Source organism: Desmodus rotundus, chromosome 5, assembly GCF_022682495.2.
Source record: "Desmodus rotundus isolate HL8 chromosome 5, HLdesRot8A.1, whole genome shotgun sequence".
Taxonomy (NCBI): Eukaryota; Metazoa; Chordata; class Mammalia; order Chiroptera; family Phyllostomidae; genus Desmodus; species Desmodus rotundus.
Window position 1 is genome coordinate 138511088 of NC_071391.1, and position 19995 is coordinate 138531082.

Here is a 19995-nt window from a genome sequence, read left to right on the forward strand (position 1 = left end):
GAAAAGAAGGATGATCCAGGAAGCAGTCAAAACAAGAAAAATCAAACTGATTTGTCATATAAAAATCAACAGTGATCTTGGTAACTGCTAAATTATGTGTTTTACCTACCAGTGCAGCAGCGTAGGAACTCACTAGGCTGAGGGTGCAAAATTAAGGAGGTACTCAATTTCAGGGCCATATAATTGCAGGGTCACCACTTTCACGACACTGAGAATGAGTACTTCCTTCAATTTTGTGCTGTGGGCATATCACTCTGTGTGTGGTAGTCTTACTATAAGTAAGTCTCTTCTATAAAGTAGGTATCCCATTCTTTGGCCAATTTGATACTGCTAGCCTGGCTAGTACCAGGAGTGCCTGTGGGAGCAGCGGGGAGGGACCACAAGGGCAGCACCATGTTGCCCCAGTAAACCAAACTAGCAGAGTGCATGATGACAGATTCCCCGACCTCCGGAGCAAGACACAGTGAGGGAGGGGGGTGCGGGGAGTGAGGAGAGGCCTTGCACCAAGCATGTGCAAGGTTAGAGAGGGTGATTGGCAAAGGGAAGAGCCCTCCTACTCCCTTTCCATTCCTGGGTGGGGGTGGGATCAGAGGACACAGCTGTGTGTACCTCAGAGGTCAAGATGGCTGCAGGGGAAGGTGCTGTGCCAGAGAAAGACCTATCAGTCTATCTTGGGAAAAAGATGAGATTGGTTGGGGTGGAAGATCCATGTGCTCCAAGATCCTTCCAGGAGCACATGGAAAGTTGGGCTGGAATATGTAAACTGAGGATAAAGGGGAAAGGGTCTCTCTCTCTCTTTGATTCATATCGTGCACATACTGGCTGGTGCTTTTGTGGGTCCAGCTGACTCTGGAAGCCACATGGCCGATGGTGGTGCAGGCCACACATGCAGTCCCCAGAAATGAGCCTAAAGTCAGACTGCAACCATGAACAAGCTAAGCCACCTGGATAGTCATGCTGCAGCCACCTGCAACGCTGAGGGACAGTATTTCTAAATGGGAGAAGGAACTCTGGGTGCAGCCTTGGACTGGTCTGGCAAAGGATGGCTGGGTTTTCTGGAGGGGATGGGCTTTAAGTCAGGAAGCTGCAACTTTTAAAATTATCAACACATTTTTTATATTAATGGTTCTTGCAACTTTTGATAAAAGACCTTCTCCCTTTTCTCACCATCCTCTACCTCCAGAATTTGCCTATGGATGGCAGCAAGCAGCCAAACACCACTTTTGTTCAGTAACAGATTCAGAAACATGGACAAAAAGGCTACACATTGTTTCTGATTACGTAGTAGGTCCTTAATCACAACTACTGAATTAATGAAAGGAATGCAGTCCAGATTTTTTTAGTGAGATCAAAGAGAAAAACTATGGCATCTAAGAACAATGTATCTCCTAAGATGTTTATTGGTAAATCACATGAATGAAAAAAAAAGTTTCTATGGAAAGTAATCTCACAGGGTGATCTGATCAGAAATTCCTAACTGGACAGGTTACAGTGGGTAGTCATGCCCCCAGCATATAACTTTTTAGTAAAAGGTTTATCTTTGCTTTAAGCAAGTTCCACTGTTTCTGTGCACCTAGGTTAACACACCTTTGAAATAAACTTAACCATCCTCAAGAAAGCACATAATCTTGTTAATTACCCTATAATCCCAATCCCTGCCTTGCCTTCTCCCACCTCTTTGTAATCTTCCTTCCCTTCCTTCCTTAATTTCAAAAGCATAAAAAAAGCTGCAAAATTGTTATTCTCTGGAGCATTTCAGATCTTACTCCCTGGTATATGTCATCAGTTTGGCTCAAATAAACTGTTACAAAAATTCTCTATAGGCTTGGACATCTCTTACATTGACAGTCACAAAAAGCTCTCCAAAAATGTGGAAGTCAACAGCTTATTAGCAGGACATATCAGAAATTGAAAAGAGAACTACTGAGAGGTTAAATAAGACTGAAACTAAGGGGAAAATAGCCATTCATTATAGGACACCTATATTCAACAAGATGCTCAGAAGTACACAATCCACATAAAGTATTTTAGAAAAGTCTGAGGACATCAGGAAGTACATCAAGAAAGAGTGTAACCTGCAGACAATCCATTTTCTTTAACCTGACCTTTCCGTTGTATACTCACTTCCTTAATCATTAAACCCTTCAGACATCTTAGTATCAGTATCAGTGCCTGGGGTCAGTATCAGGATTAAGACAGAGGAGGTCCTGGCTGATCTGAGAGATACAAACCAATTCTTTTCTTAAATATTATTACATATATTGGGTTCATAGGTTCAAGGTCATGACTAACTGCATGTTTGTATGTGACTAATGTTAAGCCATTAACATTTAAGCCATCAGTTTGGTTATTACACATGTTTTGTAAGGGTGTGTGATATTCTATAGAAAACTGTATGTGAGAGATACCTTGAACTGTTAAGTCAGTGTTGGTGTAGTTGGTGTTTTTTCCTGCAAACTTCAAAGTTAGTGTTATGTTTTTCTTCATTTACTATTGAAAATGGCTGAAAAAAAATATCAATTCAATAATGCAAGAGATGCTGAAGAACGTCAGCAAATGCTACTTGAGTTGCTTATCAAAATATTTTGCAAGTGTTGTGAAAAGTATTTATGCCTTGAGCATAGCAATAGTGTTTGTGATGACTTACAAATGTTTTGCAACGCCAACTACTGAAGATTCTGATTAATTAATGTTAAAGATTTTTTGGTTGTATTTTTTAGCAATATTCATGTTTCTGTTATTTGAAAAGAAAAATGTTTATAATTTATATTTCTTTAATAATTTCTAGATTGTAACTGAAATTTAAAAAATCATGTATTTTATTATATACATATAACAAATGCAAACCTGCAGTGTTTTTAAATTTTTTTCTGCTTTCAGCACTTACTAGTAATGAATGTTATCTCTCCAATGCACATAACCTATGCTGTACTTTTTTGACCTTAACCTCTACAGGGTTAAGAACAAAGCCTCAGGTCTATTGACCACAGGAAGAGTTTTAGTCAAGCTAAAGATAACATCTTGACTTCGGTTGTATTTTAGCCACAGGCCCAGGAAAGCAGAACAACTGTACTGGAAACCAGACAGAACAACCCTAGAGGAAACCAGACAGAACAACACCATGGCTGACATCAGGACCTGATACAATGATCAAATACTCCCTATACTGGCCCCAACCAATCAGTAGAGCCCAGGACCCCAACTCCTTTAGCCCCCATGATTAATGATTTCCCCCCATTATAATCCATCCTCTAAAGTCATGGGGAGCCAGGTCTTTTAGTAGTAGCTTTCCTGTGACTCTGGGCTTGGTGCCATTTCCTAAACCAGTGATTTTCAACAGGTATGCTATTACACGCTGGTGTGCTGCAAGAATTTTTAAAACATGCAACACCCAACTATTTAGTCAGGGGCACTGACCTCTTTTTCCTTAGATTGTCAAATGAAAAATATTACAATAGCCAACACAACAGCCATTCACTATCAATGAATCAAAATTACACCTATTTTTTGTCAGATCTGCAAAAAATATATTTTTGTTGTGCCACAGAATAAATTAGTTTATGTGTGCCATTAGATGAAAAAGGTTGAAAATCACTGTCCTAAACTAATAAACCTCTACTTTCTTTGCAGCAAGCCCCTGCTTGTGTTTGATTGGGCTTTGATATGCACAGGTAAACACAGGCCCTTTTGGTCTGGTAACAATAGTGTCTAGCCTTTATAACAGATTAATTATCAGGCCATATATTACTCTCCACTCATATTTCTAGAGTCTGTTTTGCTAGACAGGAGTCCACTGCTTATGTTTTGTGGTTTTCTCTCAGCAGAATTAATATTCCCCCTTCAGCCAGGGAGTTTAGTTTTTTGCCTAAGAGCAAGAGGTAGCCAGATAGCTAGAGGGGACCATTTCCATCAAGCATGGGAAGAGTAACCAAGTAATGGATAGTTGAAGAGAGAGATCATAATTAGATGGAAGGGATAAGACCACTGGGCTCTGCCCTACCAAAAACAGAAAAGAATTCCAGAGGAGAAAGTTATTAGCTTATAATAGGGTACTTCACAGTTCTGGATAAATCAGATTGAGAAAAAGCATCAAAGGTTTGACTACTCATTATGTGCCAAGAACAATAAAAATGGTAAGACATGATTCCCCACCTTTGAGGAACTCAGAGTCTAACCAGGGACATATGTACATATGTACATAAATAAACAATTCTAATATACTTCGGGAAGTACCATAATAAAAGAATGTAGAGTTACAAGGAGAAAATCATCCATTTTTCTGGAAGGGGGTGGGTATTTCAGGAAAAACTTATACAGTGACAAGAAACAAAACAGAAGAGTGAAAAAAAAAATTTGGTCTAGATATTGGGAACTAGTTCTCATTCTGGCTTTATTTGGGTCATTTTATATTAACCATTTAACTTTTTAAACTTCAATTCTCTTAAGTGTTAAGGAAACAGTTATTCTTGAATTGTCTATTTTACAAAACAGTTGTAGAGATCAAATGAGATCATATATATATAGGAAAATACTTAAACTGTGATGTGCTGTTAAAGAATAGGCAGATATTATTTTAGTTACTCATTTAATAAAAAGGTATGAAATATTAGACAAACAACACTGGAATTTATATTTTTCTTAGTTAACTTAAATTTGAAATACTGTTGTTATTGGTAAAAGAGTAAAAGATCTAATGAAAATGATGATAATGGAAATAATTACCAACAACTATCAACTTATTAGCTGCTAAAACTGCTAAAAGCTTTGCATGAATTACCTACTTTGCAGTAATTTTTAGTATAGTACTAGTTTCCATATTTTGTTTTACAGATAAGGGAATTGAGACACACTAACTTGCCCAAGGTCACAAAGTGTAACACAGACTCTGGGATTCAAACGTAAGCAGTCTGACTCTCGTGTCCACAGATTCAACTGTTATACTATATACTACACACTAAAAAAGCTGCAGAAAAAAAGAGTTTGAGATTCTAATAACATTAGGGAGACACTATATCACCCTTGTATCAAGTACCACTAGATTTCTTGTTACACAAGAAAAATCAACAAAAACACCCTTTTTTTTTGTTAAGCCAGTGCAATCACTAATGGATACAGACTACAAAATATAGGAAGTAAAAAAGAATCCACAAAATTTCCTTTAAATTCTTTGAAGGATTTTAAATTGTTAATCCGAAATTTCCAATTCACATCAAGGGGAAGCTAGAAGACCTATGTTTTACATAACTGACTCAATTAATAAAGAAAAATGTGTCACTCACCCAACAACAGCATACTGTTGGCCCTCGACAATGAGAACTTCAGCTGGTTTCCTTTCTTCTGTAGCTAAGGAATAAAGCAAATAAACAAGAAAAACACAGGTATAAGATGAAACAAAATATGGAAGAAAAATTTAAACTAGGGAAAAAAAACTGAGTAAGATAGTTCCTGTTTACAACCTGAAACTATGTCATTTCTAAAAATGAGTATCTACTTCTTAGTAGATACTCATCTGGCAAAAAGTATATCTGGCAAAAAGTATATTGAGTTTGAAATCAGAAGGATTTGGATTTGAGTTCTAGAACTGCCAATTGCTGGATAGCATAACCTTGGTTGGGCAAATTAATTGACTTATTTGAGTCTCAATATATACATCAATTAAACATGGGTAACAGTATCTGTTTTTCAGGTTTGTTGTTAATGATAGAGATAATGATTACAAACTGTGTATCCTCTAGGTCTGGCAGATGGTAAATGATCAGTAAGTTGTATAGCAAAAAAATGTTATTAGTTTTAAAAGGTAGAACAAACATTTCAAGTGGTTGTCTTTTCTTTATTGTAATTCTGAAAATACAATTTAATTCCTATATTCAACAGAGAGAATATATTTAATTTTCAAAATTTTAATCTAGAAGTTACTTTATTTTCATAAGATGGTACTTTTTATCACTATAAAACAAAATTCATCATGTTGAGGTAAAAAGAAAGGTAGACTGAAATTTGTGTCCTGAATCAGCCAAATTAGTTAGATTACCATGGACAAGTCATCATGCTTTCCTAAACTTCAAGCCCTGTTTGAGCTCAAATACATTTGTAAATAAAAAAGCAGCTATACATAAGTTCAGTGACAGAAAGTAACCTCATAGTGTTATCTGATCATAAAATCCAAACTGGGCAGTGACACCTCAGGCCTCTAACTTTCCTAGTAAAAGGTTATCTTTACCTTAAGCAAAATGTATCCATTGTTCTTGTGCATGTAGGTAAACACACCTTTGAAATGCCTGTTTTTTCAGATCCCTTAAGTATAACCACCCTCAAAGGAGCACATAATCTTAACTATTCCATACCTTGCTATCTCCCACCTTCATATAATTTTCTTTATGTTCCCTCCTTAATTCCAAATGTAAAAAAAGAACTGCAAAACTGTCATTTACTGAAGCAATTGAGATCTTGCTTCCTGTATGCCATCAGTTTGGCTCAAATAAGCTTTTATAAAAATTCTCTATAAAGGTTTGGACATTCTTATGTTCACAAATTAAATGTCTACTTTCTCATTTCTTTAAAGTAAAAAAAGTCAAAGTGACATAATTTCTAATCACAATTCACTCTGTATGTCAGATTAAATTTTTTGAGGACATGAAATGTTTCTTAACTAGTTCTCTACATTGCAGAGAAGTGGAATAATAGAGCAGTTAAGAGAAAGGGCCCTAAAGTCAGTCTTAAGGTCAATCTGCCTGAATCTGGATCTCAGCTCTACCACTTCCTAGCTATGTAACCTTAGGCAAGTTACTTAACTTCTTTGTGCCTCCATTCTCATTTTGTTAATTGGGAATACTAACAGTGACTATCCAGTGGACCTGTAAATAAGATTAACAATGTAAAGTGCTTAGAACAACCTGTGTAGCATCAATATTAACTGCTGTCCTTTAACTTTCATCTCCCCAATGCTTAACGAAGTAGCTATTAACTCAATAAATGAATGGTGGATAAATAATAACAAAGAATTTCAACTTGGTAAGAACTAGCAAAATGTCAATGGACTTCTAATAGCATAGTCTTTCTTCTCTCTCAGAGAAAAGAAAAAAAAGACTGGAAAAGAAGTAGGGTATATAGAGAAACTTTTGTTAGTATCCTTCAAACAGGAAATGAAAACAAATAGTTTACTTTTCAAGAAAAATATATAGTTAATTCAGTCACACTGTATCATTTTAATTAAAAAATCATTATGTTTCCATGACAGTGAATTGCAAGACAGAGCTATTCAGGGACAGAAAACATGTCTTAGTCATCTAGTACACCTCACACAGTGGAAAGTCAATCAAACATAGCTTAAAAAGAGTAGCAAATGAGTGATAATTTGTGATTTTGGACTTCTGGCCAAGATGGAGGCATAGGTAGATACCCTTTGCCTCCTCGCACAACCAAAAGAAGGACAACAACAAACTTAAAAACAAAAAAATATCCAGAACTGCCAGAAAATCAATCTGTATGGAAGTCTGACAACCAAAGAGTTAGAGAAGAAACATTCATTTAGACTGGTAGGAGGGACAGAGATGGGCAGCCTGTGCGGAGAGGACTCGTGGCAAGGTGGTGGCTAGAGGAACCGGGTAGATGAGGCAGCAGCTAGCAGACCCGACATTTCCACATTTTAGTGCAGATAAACCAGGAGGAACAACTAGGGAGCAAAAGAGACAACACAACTTAGGGTTCCAGCACAGGGAAATAAAGCCTCAAAGCTTCTGACTAAAAATACCTTTGGGTGTTGTGGCAGTAGGAGAAACTCCCAGTCTCAGAGGAGAGTTCGTTGGAGAGACCCACAGGGTCCTAGACATACAAAACCACCCACCTGGGAATCAGCACCAGAAGGGCCCAATTTGCTTGTGGATAGCAGACGAAGTGACTAAAAGTCGGCCGAGAGCTGAGCAAGCAGCATTGTTGCCTTTCAAACCCCTCCAACATACAGTGCCACAACCTGGGTTGCCCCACCCTGGCAAATACCTAAGGCTCCGCCCCTTACTATGTAACAGGCAAGTCAAGACACAATAAATATGGCCCAAATGAAGGAACAGATCAAAGCTCCAGAGAAAATACAACTAAGCAATGAAGAGATAGCCAACCTATCAGATGCAGAGTTCAAAACATTGGCAATCAGGATACTCACAGAAATGGTTGAGTATAGTCACAAAAATGGAGGAAGAAGTGATGACTATGCAAAGTGAAATAAAGGAACAGGGAACCAACAATGAAGGGAAGGAAATCGGGAATCAAATCAATGGTTTGGAGCAGAAGGAAGAAAGAAACATTCAACCAGAACAGAATGAAAAAGCAATAATTCAAAAACATTAGGAGAGGCTTAGGAACTTCTGGGACAACTTTAAATGTTCCAACATCTGAATCATAGCGGTGCCAGAAGGAGAAAAGGAAGAGCAAGGAATAGAATACTTATTTTAACAAATAATGAAGGAGAACTTCCCCAATCTGCCAAAGAAATAAACTTCCAGGAATTCCACGAAGCTCAGAGAGTCCCAAAGAAGTTGGACTCAAGGAAGCACACACCAAGGCACATCATAATTACATTACCCAAGATTAAAGATAAGGAGAGAATCTTAAAAGCAGCAAGAGGAAAGGAGACAGTTACCTACAAATGAGTGCCCATAAGACTGTCAGCTGATTTCTCAAAAGAAACCTTGCAGGCAAGAAGGGGCTGGCAAGAAGTATTCCAAGTCATGAAAGACAAGGACCTACACCCAAGATTACTATATCCAGCAAAGTTTTCATTTAGGATGGAAGGGCAGATAAAGTGCTTCTCAGATAGTGTCAAGTTAAAGGAGTTCATCATCATGAAGCCTTTATTATATGAAATGTTAAAGGGACTTATCTAAGACAAAAAATACAAACAGTAAAATGACAACAAACTCACCACTATCAAGAAGCGAACCTAAAAACACACACACAAAAAAACAAAACCAACTAAGCAAACAACTAGAACAGGAACAGATTCACAGAAATAGAGATTATATGGTGGGTTGTCAGCAGGGAGGGGAAGTGGGGAGAATGAAGGAAAAGGCACAGGGAATAAGAAGCATAAACTGTAAGTACAAAATAGGCAGGGGGAGGTTAAGAATAGTATGGGAAATGGAGAAGCCAAAGAACTTATATGTATGACCCACAGACATGAACTAAGGTGGGGGAATGATGGTGGCAGGGGAGGGTACAAGGTGGAGGGGGATAAGGGCAGGAAAAAATGGGACAACTGTAATAATACAATCAATAAAATTACATTTAAGAAAAAAAAAATAAACTTGTGATTAAGAATGATCAGTGTTTTATTTTTCTTCCAGTTTTTGCTACTTGAATGCTTTTGCTTTGCTAATATCATAAAATCACTTAAAAGTTGTGATCACCACCCAACACTGTTATCTACTAACAAAAGGCACTAGAAAACAGAAATTTACTTAATTCCTTCCATTCCTCTCTCTGCTCTATATGAAATAACCTATTTTACACCTGTCTTTAACCCCTTATCACAATGGCAAAAGAGACAGCCTTTCTCCAGAACTATGGATTCCATTTCAGGGTAACACAATCACTACATCATTCTTATGCTAAATTAACCTTCTCCTCTTTCTGTTAAGCATAAAAATATAACTCAGCTTCTCCTACCTTAGAACTCTTCTTTCAATTCCCTGAGTGGATTAAAGTTACATCTCTAGTTTCTCTTATGTATCTAGCTCACTAGATACATTTCATCACTCACTTTCCTTTCACAAACTTCTTGAAAAAGTAGGCTATACACATCTACCTTTCCTCACCTTCTGAGTTATTTAGTACTGACCTACAATCTGACTCTGTCACTCTACCTAATTACTAAAGTAACAAATGAGCTACATGTCAAACTAGTGGTCACTGTATTTTACTGTTTTTCTATTGCTGTGCCATTATATTTTGTGCAAATGTGAAGCATATGATTTAAAAATATTTCTATTTAAAAATATTAAATTTATTAAATGCATAAAATGTAAAAATGCTAATGCCTCCTCCATTAAAAATATTCAAGGACTTTATAGCTTCAAATCTGGTAACATAGGTTAAGTTGTATATAAATTTACATTATTATCACATGACAACTCCACTTAAGCCATTTTCATCTTTCAACCGATATTTGATACCAATTCTCTCCTTGAAATTCTGATTTTTTGACTTCTATGTTCTTCTGGTTTCTTCCTACCTCTCTGGCCCTTCCTTCTTAAGTCATGGAACTCCATAGTTTTCTTTTTTTATGGTTCTTTACACTGTGGTTTTCTCTATCATATCATACTACATTAACTGCTAATATATTATGTCTAATGTGATTGCTAATACATATTTTTTCATTGGACTTAACCATTTTAAAGAATTATAACTGCTACCCCTGTTTTAATATCTGACAAAAAGAAGCTTACTAGTGCTGAATGAATGGTTACATGTCTCTAAACAATATGGCATGGTGCTTAAGAATATAGCTATGAATTATAGAAAGCTGGTTTCAAATCCCAGCTTGTCACATTGATACAAAATTCTTTAACTCTTAAAAGCTTCATACTTCCTCACTTCCCCACTTTCTCATTGTTGATATAACAATACGATCTTCATAACAAATTGTTGAAAGAATAACTGGAGTTTTAAAAAGCAGCTGGTCCAGTGTCTGGCATATGATTAACCATCAATAAATATGTGAAATTATTATAAATCACCACAGATACTTTTACAGTCAACTACTTACTAACAAAGCTGGGAGTATTAGTTCTAGGCTTTTAAAGAGGCACTGTCAATTAAAGAAATATTAAGCATTTCTATAAAATGAACAGACAATATAAAATTGGAAGAGAGTGTGTAAAAATATACACATACCCCCTGATTTTTTTTCAGGTAAAGCAATCTTTCCATCTGATAGAGAATCAACAAGATCCTGAAATTCTGCTGGAACATCGGCTTGCTTCCAGCGCTCATTGTCTAAGAGGAGGCTATTTAAAAGAAAAAAGAATAAACTTGAATAATATTTTATGCCATTTTCATTGGTTAAAAACAGCTGAGAAAGTACATGAGACTTTTATATCTTTTAATAACAATAAAAACTACAAATACATAAAGTTTAAGTAGAGCTCCTCAATACAAGGCACTGAGTTTTTACACAGTAATGGCTGTTAGCTATTGTTATTACATAAGACTTAAAAATGCTGAACACCTCAATAAATACAAATCATTCATAAATAGTATAAATACTTTCAGAAAGTATTTCTCTTTTTAAATATCTAACCTAACCAAGAGTGACGAAACATAATTAACATCACTCTGAGTGGGAAAGTAAAGGCAATCTTTCCGATGAATGTTTTAATTAACATTAACATGCCAATTTCACATTGAAAAACCAAGAAGTGAGATTTTAATTTCAAATCTGCCTTTAATTAAAAAGAAAAGAATTTGTCAGAAGTTTTGGTTGGCCAATCAATTAAGCTGCTTCTTTAAAATATAATTGTGTTTTGTAAAGAAAAGGAAAAAAATTAAGAACAGAATGGACATGGTTATGATACCTGAGCTTGGTTTTTCTCTCTTCATGAAACCTGTTTACAAATTTACTAGCTTGACTCTGAAGTGCTCCAAGTAATGACATGCTTTTTCTTCCACATATCTGTTCAGTGTCTAAAATGAATGTTTCCATTAATCTAGAAAGTGTTATGAATTCCGTGGAATTTAGCTTCTCAAGAAAACCATCCTAAATTTTAAAGATAACACAAAAATCATGACAGTATAATACCAAATATGGATATGCTATAAACCACTCAGTCTAATAAATGTTAATATTAATTACTTACTTTTAATGATATATAATGTAATCATATTCATAAAAATTATTTTAAAATCAATTTAATGAAATTTTTCCAATACTTTAATCCCAAAAATTGAACATAAAAAGAGTAAGATGTCTAAATTTTATTCTGACCCATTTAAAGTACATTAGCTAAAATAAATTCACGTCATTATATAAAAACTTTACAACACTGGAATTCAAGGAATTTTATTAATAAATTGACTACTTATACACACATATATAACAGCATTATTAATTTCAAATTAATTATTTAGGTATATTTCAATTTAAGTCTTTTATTAAATCACTTTTTTAAAAATAATACTTGAGTAAGTTTTCCTATTTCTCTCTTATTTGGTTTATTTTAACATCTCCATAATAGACCATACCAGTACTGTTAACCTTATTATGTGTTAAAAATATAATATGCATTATGGGAAACATAGGGACATAAGCAGAGATATGACTCCAGATTCTCAAAATAATTACACTATACATAAAATATCTAAAGCTTTATCAAAACAACTAACCTTTGCTCTTGACATGAGAAATTTGACAGCTCGATCATGGCATATATCTGAGGCGCTATACAATAACTCCTGCGTATTATTTGCCAGCTTTCCTAGTTCTAAGTCAGTTAATTTCATGTCTTCATTCACCCTGAAAATAATTAAAATAGATTAAGTTAGGGAAAGTTATGAACACATTGTTCTACATAGGTCACATATCAATAAAAAACAAAATGCAATAAAACATTTGAGGAAAAATTCAGTGATGTATCAAATACTTTTATTTGTGGTGAAGCATCACTTAAATGTGTCAAGATAATGAAAATATATTTTACCCTAGTCTTATATAAGAATAATTTTCTCTTTCTGCTACAGTATTTTTAATAGTTAGATTTAGACTCTGGAAATTTTGCAAGAACGACAGCAAAAACATTCTACTTAGGTACAAGGTGGTAGCTATAGTAGGTTGTGCACAGGTGTCTAGGATGACACAATGGAAGGAGGAAAAAGGAAGGAATGTTATTTCATGACAAACAGGCCTTCTATTTACTTACAATTATAAAAGGTTGTTAACATTCAGTTTAACTGAACTAACTTCTGAGCACTTACTGTGTTTAATGCCTGACACTGAAGGGGATATATAATAGGTTACTTCCCTCAAGGAACTGAAAATAGAGCAGGAGTATTTATAAGATATAATGATTTTTTTCCAGCTTTAAGAAGGAAATGTAAGACTTTAAGTTATTATACATTTCTCCCTGGGCATATATAAAGATCACTGATTCCATGCCAACAATTCAATTTACTATGAACCAAGTTAAATACCTTAGCATCATTTTCTCTCTTTCAATTGAATTAACATAATTTTCAAAGATATTATAAAGAGGCTCTGATATATATTAATTTGAGGCAAACCATTACTCTAACTGGGTTAAGTAAAGTATTAAAAAGTTATTTCGTGCTATCATTCAAAATTATAACATCACTAAATTTATTTACTTTTACTTTAAAAAAATAGAGGGATTAATATTCTTAAGTACTTTTAGAAACAGTCATTTGTTTGGTTTTCACATTCTGAGGCAGGCACATAAATAGCTACTTTATACACGAGGACACTGAATCTTGGGAAATTTAAGTGACCAACCCAAAGTCACAAGATGAGAGGGTGAGACTAGAATTCAGAATTAGTCTAACGTTATTTCTAATCTGCTAAACTTCCTCTATTCCAGCATTTACTTCTATGTAGATGATCCAGTGTTATTTCAATACAAGATTACTATATCCAACAAAGTTTTCATTTAGAATGGAAGGGCAGATAAAGTGCTTCCCAGATAAGGTCAAGTTAAAGGAGTTCATCATCACCAAGCCCTTATTATATGAAATGTTAAAGGGACTTATCTAAGAGAAAGATCAAAAATATGAACAGTAAAATGACAACAAACTCACAGCTATTAACAACCAAACCTAAAAGAAAAACCAAAAATAAACTAAGCAAACAACTAGAACGGGAGCAGAATTACAGAAATGGAGATTACATGGAGGGTTATCAGCAGGGGAGAGAGGGGAGAGGAGGGGAGAGAGGGGGGAAAGGTACAGAGAATAAGTAGCATAAATGGTAGGTACAAAATAGACAGGGGGAGGGTAAGAATAGTATAGGAAATGTAGAAGCCAAAGAACATATATGTATGACCCATGGATATGAACTAAGGGGGGGGGAATATGGGTGGGAGGGGGTTTGCAGGGCGGAAGGGAATAAAGGGGGGAAAATGGGACAACTGTAATGGCATAATCAATAAAATATATATTTTTAAAAAGCTAAAACAAAAAAAGGACAGTACTAACCCTTTGCCCTCTCCTTCCTGCTGCTAGGGATGCAGATAAGATAAAAATTGGAGCAGATTCCTTAGACAAAGATAGAAGCTACACAATGAGGATGGAAGAGCTGCCTTCTCAGCTCTGGACTACCTGATTCTGAATTGTTACATGAGAGAACCGTAATTCTATGCTGTTTAAGCTATAGAGGTTTTTGCATCTTTTAACTGCAGTTTTAGACTGTACCCTAACCAGTAAATGTGAAAATATTAGCCCAAACAGAAAAAAAATGTTTTATTGATGTATAGTTCAGGCTTTTTTTGGGGGGAGTTTTCTTTTTGGTGGGGAAGGGAGGTGTTATAGCTGATTTTATGCTGTTAATGCAACCTTTCTAAGCTCCTGGGCCATAAATTGACTTATGTGAAAATGAACAGAAGTATTGAATTCTTATTATTCTTAAGATGATTGAATCCAAACTATATTCTTTGACCAGAAAGACTTTATTGGCTCTGTTTTGTTTTCATTCTTACTATACAGAATATTGGGACCATTGGGGTTTGTGGATTAGATGGTAATAATCCACAATGTTATCAATGTTTCCTTGATTTTAATTGGTATACTGTGGTTATTTAAGGTAGTGTTATTGTATTTAGGAAATATACACTGAAGTATTTGGAGATAATGGGACATCAAGTCTGCAACCTATTGTCAAAATGATTCAGAAAAAAATATTAACATGAAAGACAGAGGAAGGAAGAGGAAGAGAGAAAAAGGAAGAGCAAAAGAAATAGGGCAATGTGGTAAACTGTTAACAAATGTAGAATCAACATGAAAGATATATGACAGTGTTTTGTACTATTCTAACAACTTTTCTGTAAATTTGAAATTTCAAAATAAGTTTTCAAAAGTAATGTTTAAAAAAGACAGTGTGATCTATTTGGAAATTAATTTCTTTGAAAAATCAAAAATTGTAAATCAAACAGATCTTCACTATATTCAAAATACAAAGGTGACACAGTAGAAGAAAAATAAGCAAAGCAATACCGACCTGAGTTTCAGGACAAGTTCTGCTTCTAATGATTTTACGTTATCTAAACTCTTTGAAATGAGGGCATTTAATTAAATGATTCCTTTCTAAACTTAAAATTTTGCAATTCTGAATTACTTCCAAATCTCACTTCCTTACTACCTTCCATACATTTTCCAAAAGATATGTTTCATAAAATTAATTCACTTTTGTTATAAATTCCAAAACCAAGTTTACGTGATTTTCCAATAAACTGAACAATCAATCTTATTGAAATCATTAATGATTCCAAGTCTTGTTAAGATGTCAGTAGTTACCATACTCACATAATGTCCACACCTCCTGGAGTAACAGATGATGATATCTGCTCTTTGCTGGATGAAGAATCAGTAGTGCATTCGGGTTCGGATACTGAATCACTGCTGCAGGGCTCACTATTTGGAGATGCATTTCTTTGAGAGGCAGTGTCAACTGCTATAGGTGTTAATTCACTCTCACTGAATGCATCACTTATAAATAAGCCTTCATGGATTAAATAAGCCACCTCTGTGTCCAGTGAATTATCTTTTGCAGCATTCTTCTGTTGTGAAATCTCCAATTCTCTGGTTCTTTGGTTTTTATCAAGAACTGAGAGAACAACACTGTGAATGATATTTAATGTTGCCTACAAGAAAACAAGATACATTTTTAAAGGATTTAAAATAGCTTGCACTTAAAGTTCCCCAAAGTGAATTCTGTATATGTACTTTTGAAATATTAGAAATGTCTCAAGGTCATGCATGTAAGAATTTCTACCAATCTTTTAATAAAATGTGACTTGTGAAAAAGAACTGCTCAAGAGAAATGGGTTCCCTAAAACTTAGGAGTAGACTCCTGTATTTTAATTGATTTTGTAAACATAAATCTCCCTAAATATATTGCAGATTTCTCTAACCTCTTAGATAAGTTACACTAAATATAACTTGTCTGTCAAAGAATCATATTCATTGATGTGCTTGCTTAAAAGAAAAAAAAAATCCGTATTTCTTACTATGCCTACCCTTACATCCATCTCTCTCCTCATCTCATGCCTTTTCTCACTATTCAGTCATTCTGATTCTCTTTCTATTCTTCTAAATTATATTGTTCCCATCCCAGTGGCTTTGTTGTTTCCTCTTTTTGGAATGTTCTTCATCTTGATCTTTGCATAAGTGTTTCCTCTCATCACTCAGGTTCTTTGCACAAAGTTACTTCCTCAAAGAGGGCTTTTCTGACTCTTCTCCCAGCAACATTATCCCATTACCCACTTTTAAAAAATAAGTTTTTATTATCTTTTTAACTTTTTAATTCTAGGTCTCCACTACAATGTTAGCTCAAAGATACTGGAATAGTGCTGAGCACATAGGTACTTAATAAATATTGAAAGCTACATGAATTCAGAGTAATTGTATATAAATTAAATCTTTATGAACTATTAGGAAGAAAGGGGCTACTTGCCTACTTTAATATTCATGGTTGCATTCTCATAATTTGTTGTTCCCTTTCTCAAAACTCTTGATTTGTTTTTCAAGATCTACATGGTTCTAGGGAAGCAGACTCCAATATAAGGTCTTCAAAGACAGGATAAGAGTCTAAGCTAGTGCAAGCAGCACATGGAACTACTGTGACCTGAGCTTAAAGCTAAAGAAGATACATTAAAGACAAACTGAGAGAAATGCAGATAAACAAAATCTAGGCTAGATAACATCATCAACTTTTCTATGAAACACTGAAAGTTGACCTACCTGTAAATATGTTTCAGTTATATAAGCAAATAAACCCCCTTAACTGTTTAAGACATGTTGGCTTATGTTTTCCTGTTATTTGGAACTAAGAGCACTCTGAAAGATACAATAGTCCATACTATATACAGCAGAGATTCTGTGCCTTCAAGGGCTACACTCCCAAAGTGCCAATGGATACTGCTTTTTTTTCCTTTCTTTTGATCAGTAACTTCTCTATTATTACAAACTTGCTCCTTGCTACACTCTACCACTGGTGATTTTAATCTCCACTACTGTCTTAATCTTTTTTTTAAAAGATTTATTTATTTAAAGATTTTATTTACTTATTTACTTTTTAGAGAAAGGGGAAGGGAGGGGGAAAGAGAGGGGAACATCAATGCATGAGAGATACATCGATTGGTTGCCTCTTGCACACCCCCATGTGGGGAACCTGGCCCACAACCCAGGCATGTGCCCTGAGAATTGAACCTGTGACCTTTTGGTTCACAGGATAGCGCTCAGTCCACTGAGTCACACAAGCCAGGGTTACTGTCTTAATTTTAATGTGCTTATCTCCCCATCTTTGTTTTGCCTTTCTTCTTCCTTATCTATCCTTCTTGCTGACTTTCTTTTTTAACTTTTTGTTTTAAAAAAGACTATGATAGTTAGCATGGTCTTTCCCTTCCCAGCTATACAAATCAGCCTAAACTACGGGGTAGAGACAACAAACAAGAATTTTAATAAATATTCAAAATATAATTAAAAGATGAAAAAAGTTGGAGGTCTCATAGTTGAAAATCTGATGTCAAAACTTACTAAACCATACCGTTATCAAAACAGTGTAGTACTAGCATAAATACAGACATAGAGATCAATGAGAGAATAGAGAATTCAAATAAACCCTTGCATATATAATCAAATGATTTTTGACAAGGGTACCAAGACCATTCAGTGGGGAAAGGAGAGTCTTCAACAAATGGTGTGCCCTGGTTGGTGTGCCTCAGTTGGCTGAAGCATCATCCTGTAAACCGAAGGGTCACAGGTTCAATTCCCAGTCAGGACACATGCCTAGATTGTGGGTTTGGTCTCTGGTGGGGTGTGTGTGAGAGGCAAACAATTGATGTTTCTCTCGCACATCAATATTTCTCTTCCTTTCTCTCCCTCCCTTCTCCTCTCTGTAAAATCAATAAACATGTCTTTGGGTGAAGATTGAAAAAAATGGGTGTTTAGAAAACTGGACACCCACACGCCAAAAAACAAAGTAGGGCCCTTTTCTTATACTGCATGCAAAAGTTAACTCAATATAGATAGAAGATCTAAAATAAGACCTAAAAAAAATCAGCTTTTATAAGAAAATATAGGGAGAGCACTTCACAATGTTGAATTTGGTGATGATTTCTTATATATAACACCAAAAGCACAGGCAACAACACCAACAAAAAAATAAACTCCAAAATTAAAAAATTAAAAAATTCTATGCTCCAAAGGGCACAATCAACAGAGTAAAAAAAGCAACCCACAGAGTGGGAGAGAATATTTGCAAGTCATATACCTGATAAAGAGTTAACAGCCAGAATATATAAAGAACTCCTGCAATTCAAAAACACCACCTGATTAAAAAAATGGGCAAAGAAGATATTTCTCCACAGATAATATATAAAAATAGCCAATAAGCACATAAAAAGATCAACATCACTAATCATTAGAAAAATGAAAATCAAACCAAAAGGCAGTACAACCTTATACCCATTACAAGGCTACTATCAAAAAAGGAAAAAATAATCAGTGTTGGCAAGGATGTGGAGGAACCAGAACCCTTGTGCACTATTGTTAGGAATATAAAACAGTGTAGCTGTTATAAACAACAATATGGAGTTTCCTCAAAAAATTAGAAACAGAAATACTATATGATCCAACAATTCCACTTCTGAACATATACTCAAGAACTGAAAGCAGCTTTGAGATATTCGTACTCTCACATTCATGGAAGCATTATTCACAATAGCAAAAGGTAGAAGCAACTCAAGTGTCCACTGACAGAAGGGATCAACAAAATGTGGTATATACATATAGTGGAATATTCGGCCTTAAAAAGGAACGAAATTCTGACACATGACACAAAATAAATGAACACTGAGAACATTAAGCTAAATGAAATAAGGCAATCACAAAAGGACAAATACTGTATAATTACACTTGTACAAGGTACCTAAAGCAGTCAAACTCATACAGGCAAAAAGTAAATGGTGGTTGCCAGGAGATGAAAGGAGAGAAAGGGAAGTTATTGTTTTAATAGTTTCAGTTTTTTGAGATGAAAAGAGTTCTGTAGATGGATGGTGGTGATAATAACACAACAACGTGGATGCCACTAGCCTGTACAATTAAAATGGTTAAGATAATAAATTTCATGTGAGGAGTACTTTACCACAATAAAAAATTTCAAAAAATACAATTAACAACAATATGAATTCTTAAGTCATTAATGATCACTCAAATGTAAAATTTTTAAGGCCTCAACTTTTAATTTTTTCCCCTCTATTTACACTAAAAATATTATTTAAATGTTCTGGCTGAAATTCTAAGTTTTAATTTCTTTTTTAAAATAATTTTACTTCACACTAAAGTGATATATAGAATATCTTTTGTTTCTGAGAAATAAATATAAGAATGTAGGATAGTACATTAATAACCCTGGTAAATTAAATAAAAGTTTCAAATAGTTTATCCCCATAACATGGTAAACACTGTTAAAAACTAAACAATCTTTTCTAATCATAAAAGTAATACTTTGTAGAAAATTTAGGAAAAACAAAAAGAATAACAATTTAAATTATGCATACTCTTATCACCTAAAGATAACCATTAAGAAGACAAGCTTTCTCTTTGTTCTATGAAGTTGCAGATAAAAAATCTTTTTGACATAGCTGAAATCATATTGTATAAGTAGGTCTGTATCTTGCCTTTTCACTTAATGTTATAATAATGTTTAATTATTTTCAATAATTAAAAATCCTTGGCTGCACGACATTCTGTTGTAATGAATATACCAGGTATAACTTA

At 34.7% G+C, this 19995-nt stretch overlaps 1 protein-coding gene across 4 annotated transcripts in view; it reads right to left on the reverse strand.

Annotated features, from left to right (window-relative positions):
- The window catches only part of VPS54 (VPS54 subunit of GARP complex), a 101014-nt gene that overhangs the window by 19745 nt on the left and 61274 nt on the right, over window positions 1–19995 (reverse strand). For all 4 annotated transcript variants that reach the window (XR_008426910.2, XM_053924786.1, XM_053924785.1 and 1 more), the window contains 5 exons: window positions 15520–15857; window positions 12376–12505; window positions 11568–11749; window positions 10888–11000; window positions 5280–5343 (listed from right to left, as the gene is read on the reverse strand). Coding sequence is in view for 3 of the 4 variants with exons in the window: in XM_053924786.1 (XP_053780761.1) it covers window positions 5280–5343; window positions 10888–11000; window positions 11568–11749; window positions 12376–12505; window positions 15520–15857 (827 nt within the window). In the remaining variant the exon portion in view is untranslated. The remainder of the gene's footprint in view (window positions 1–5279; window positions 5344–10887; window positions 11001–11567; window positions 11750–12375; window positions 12506–15519; window positions 15858–19995) is intronic.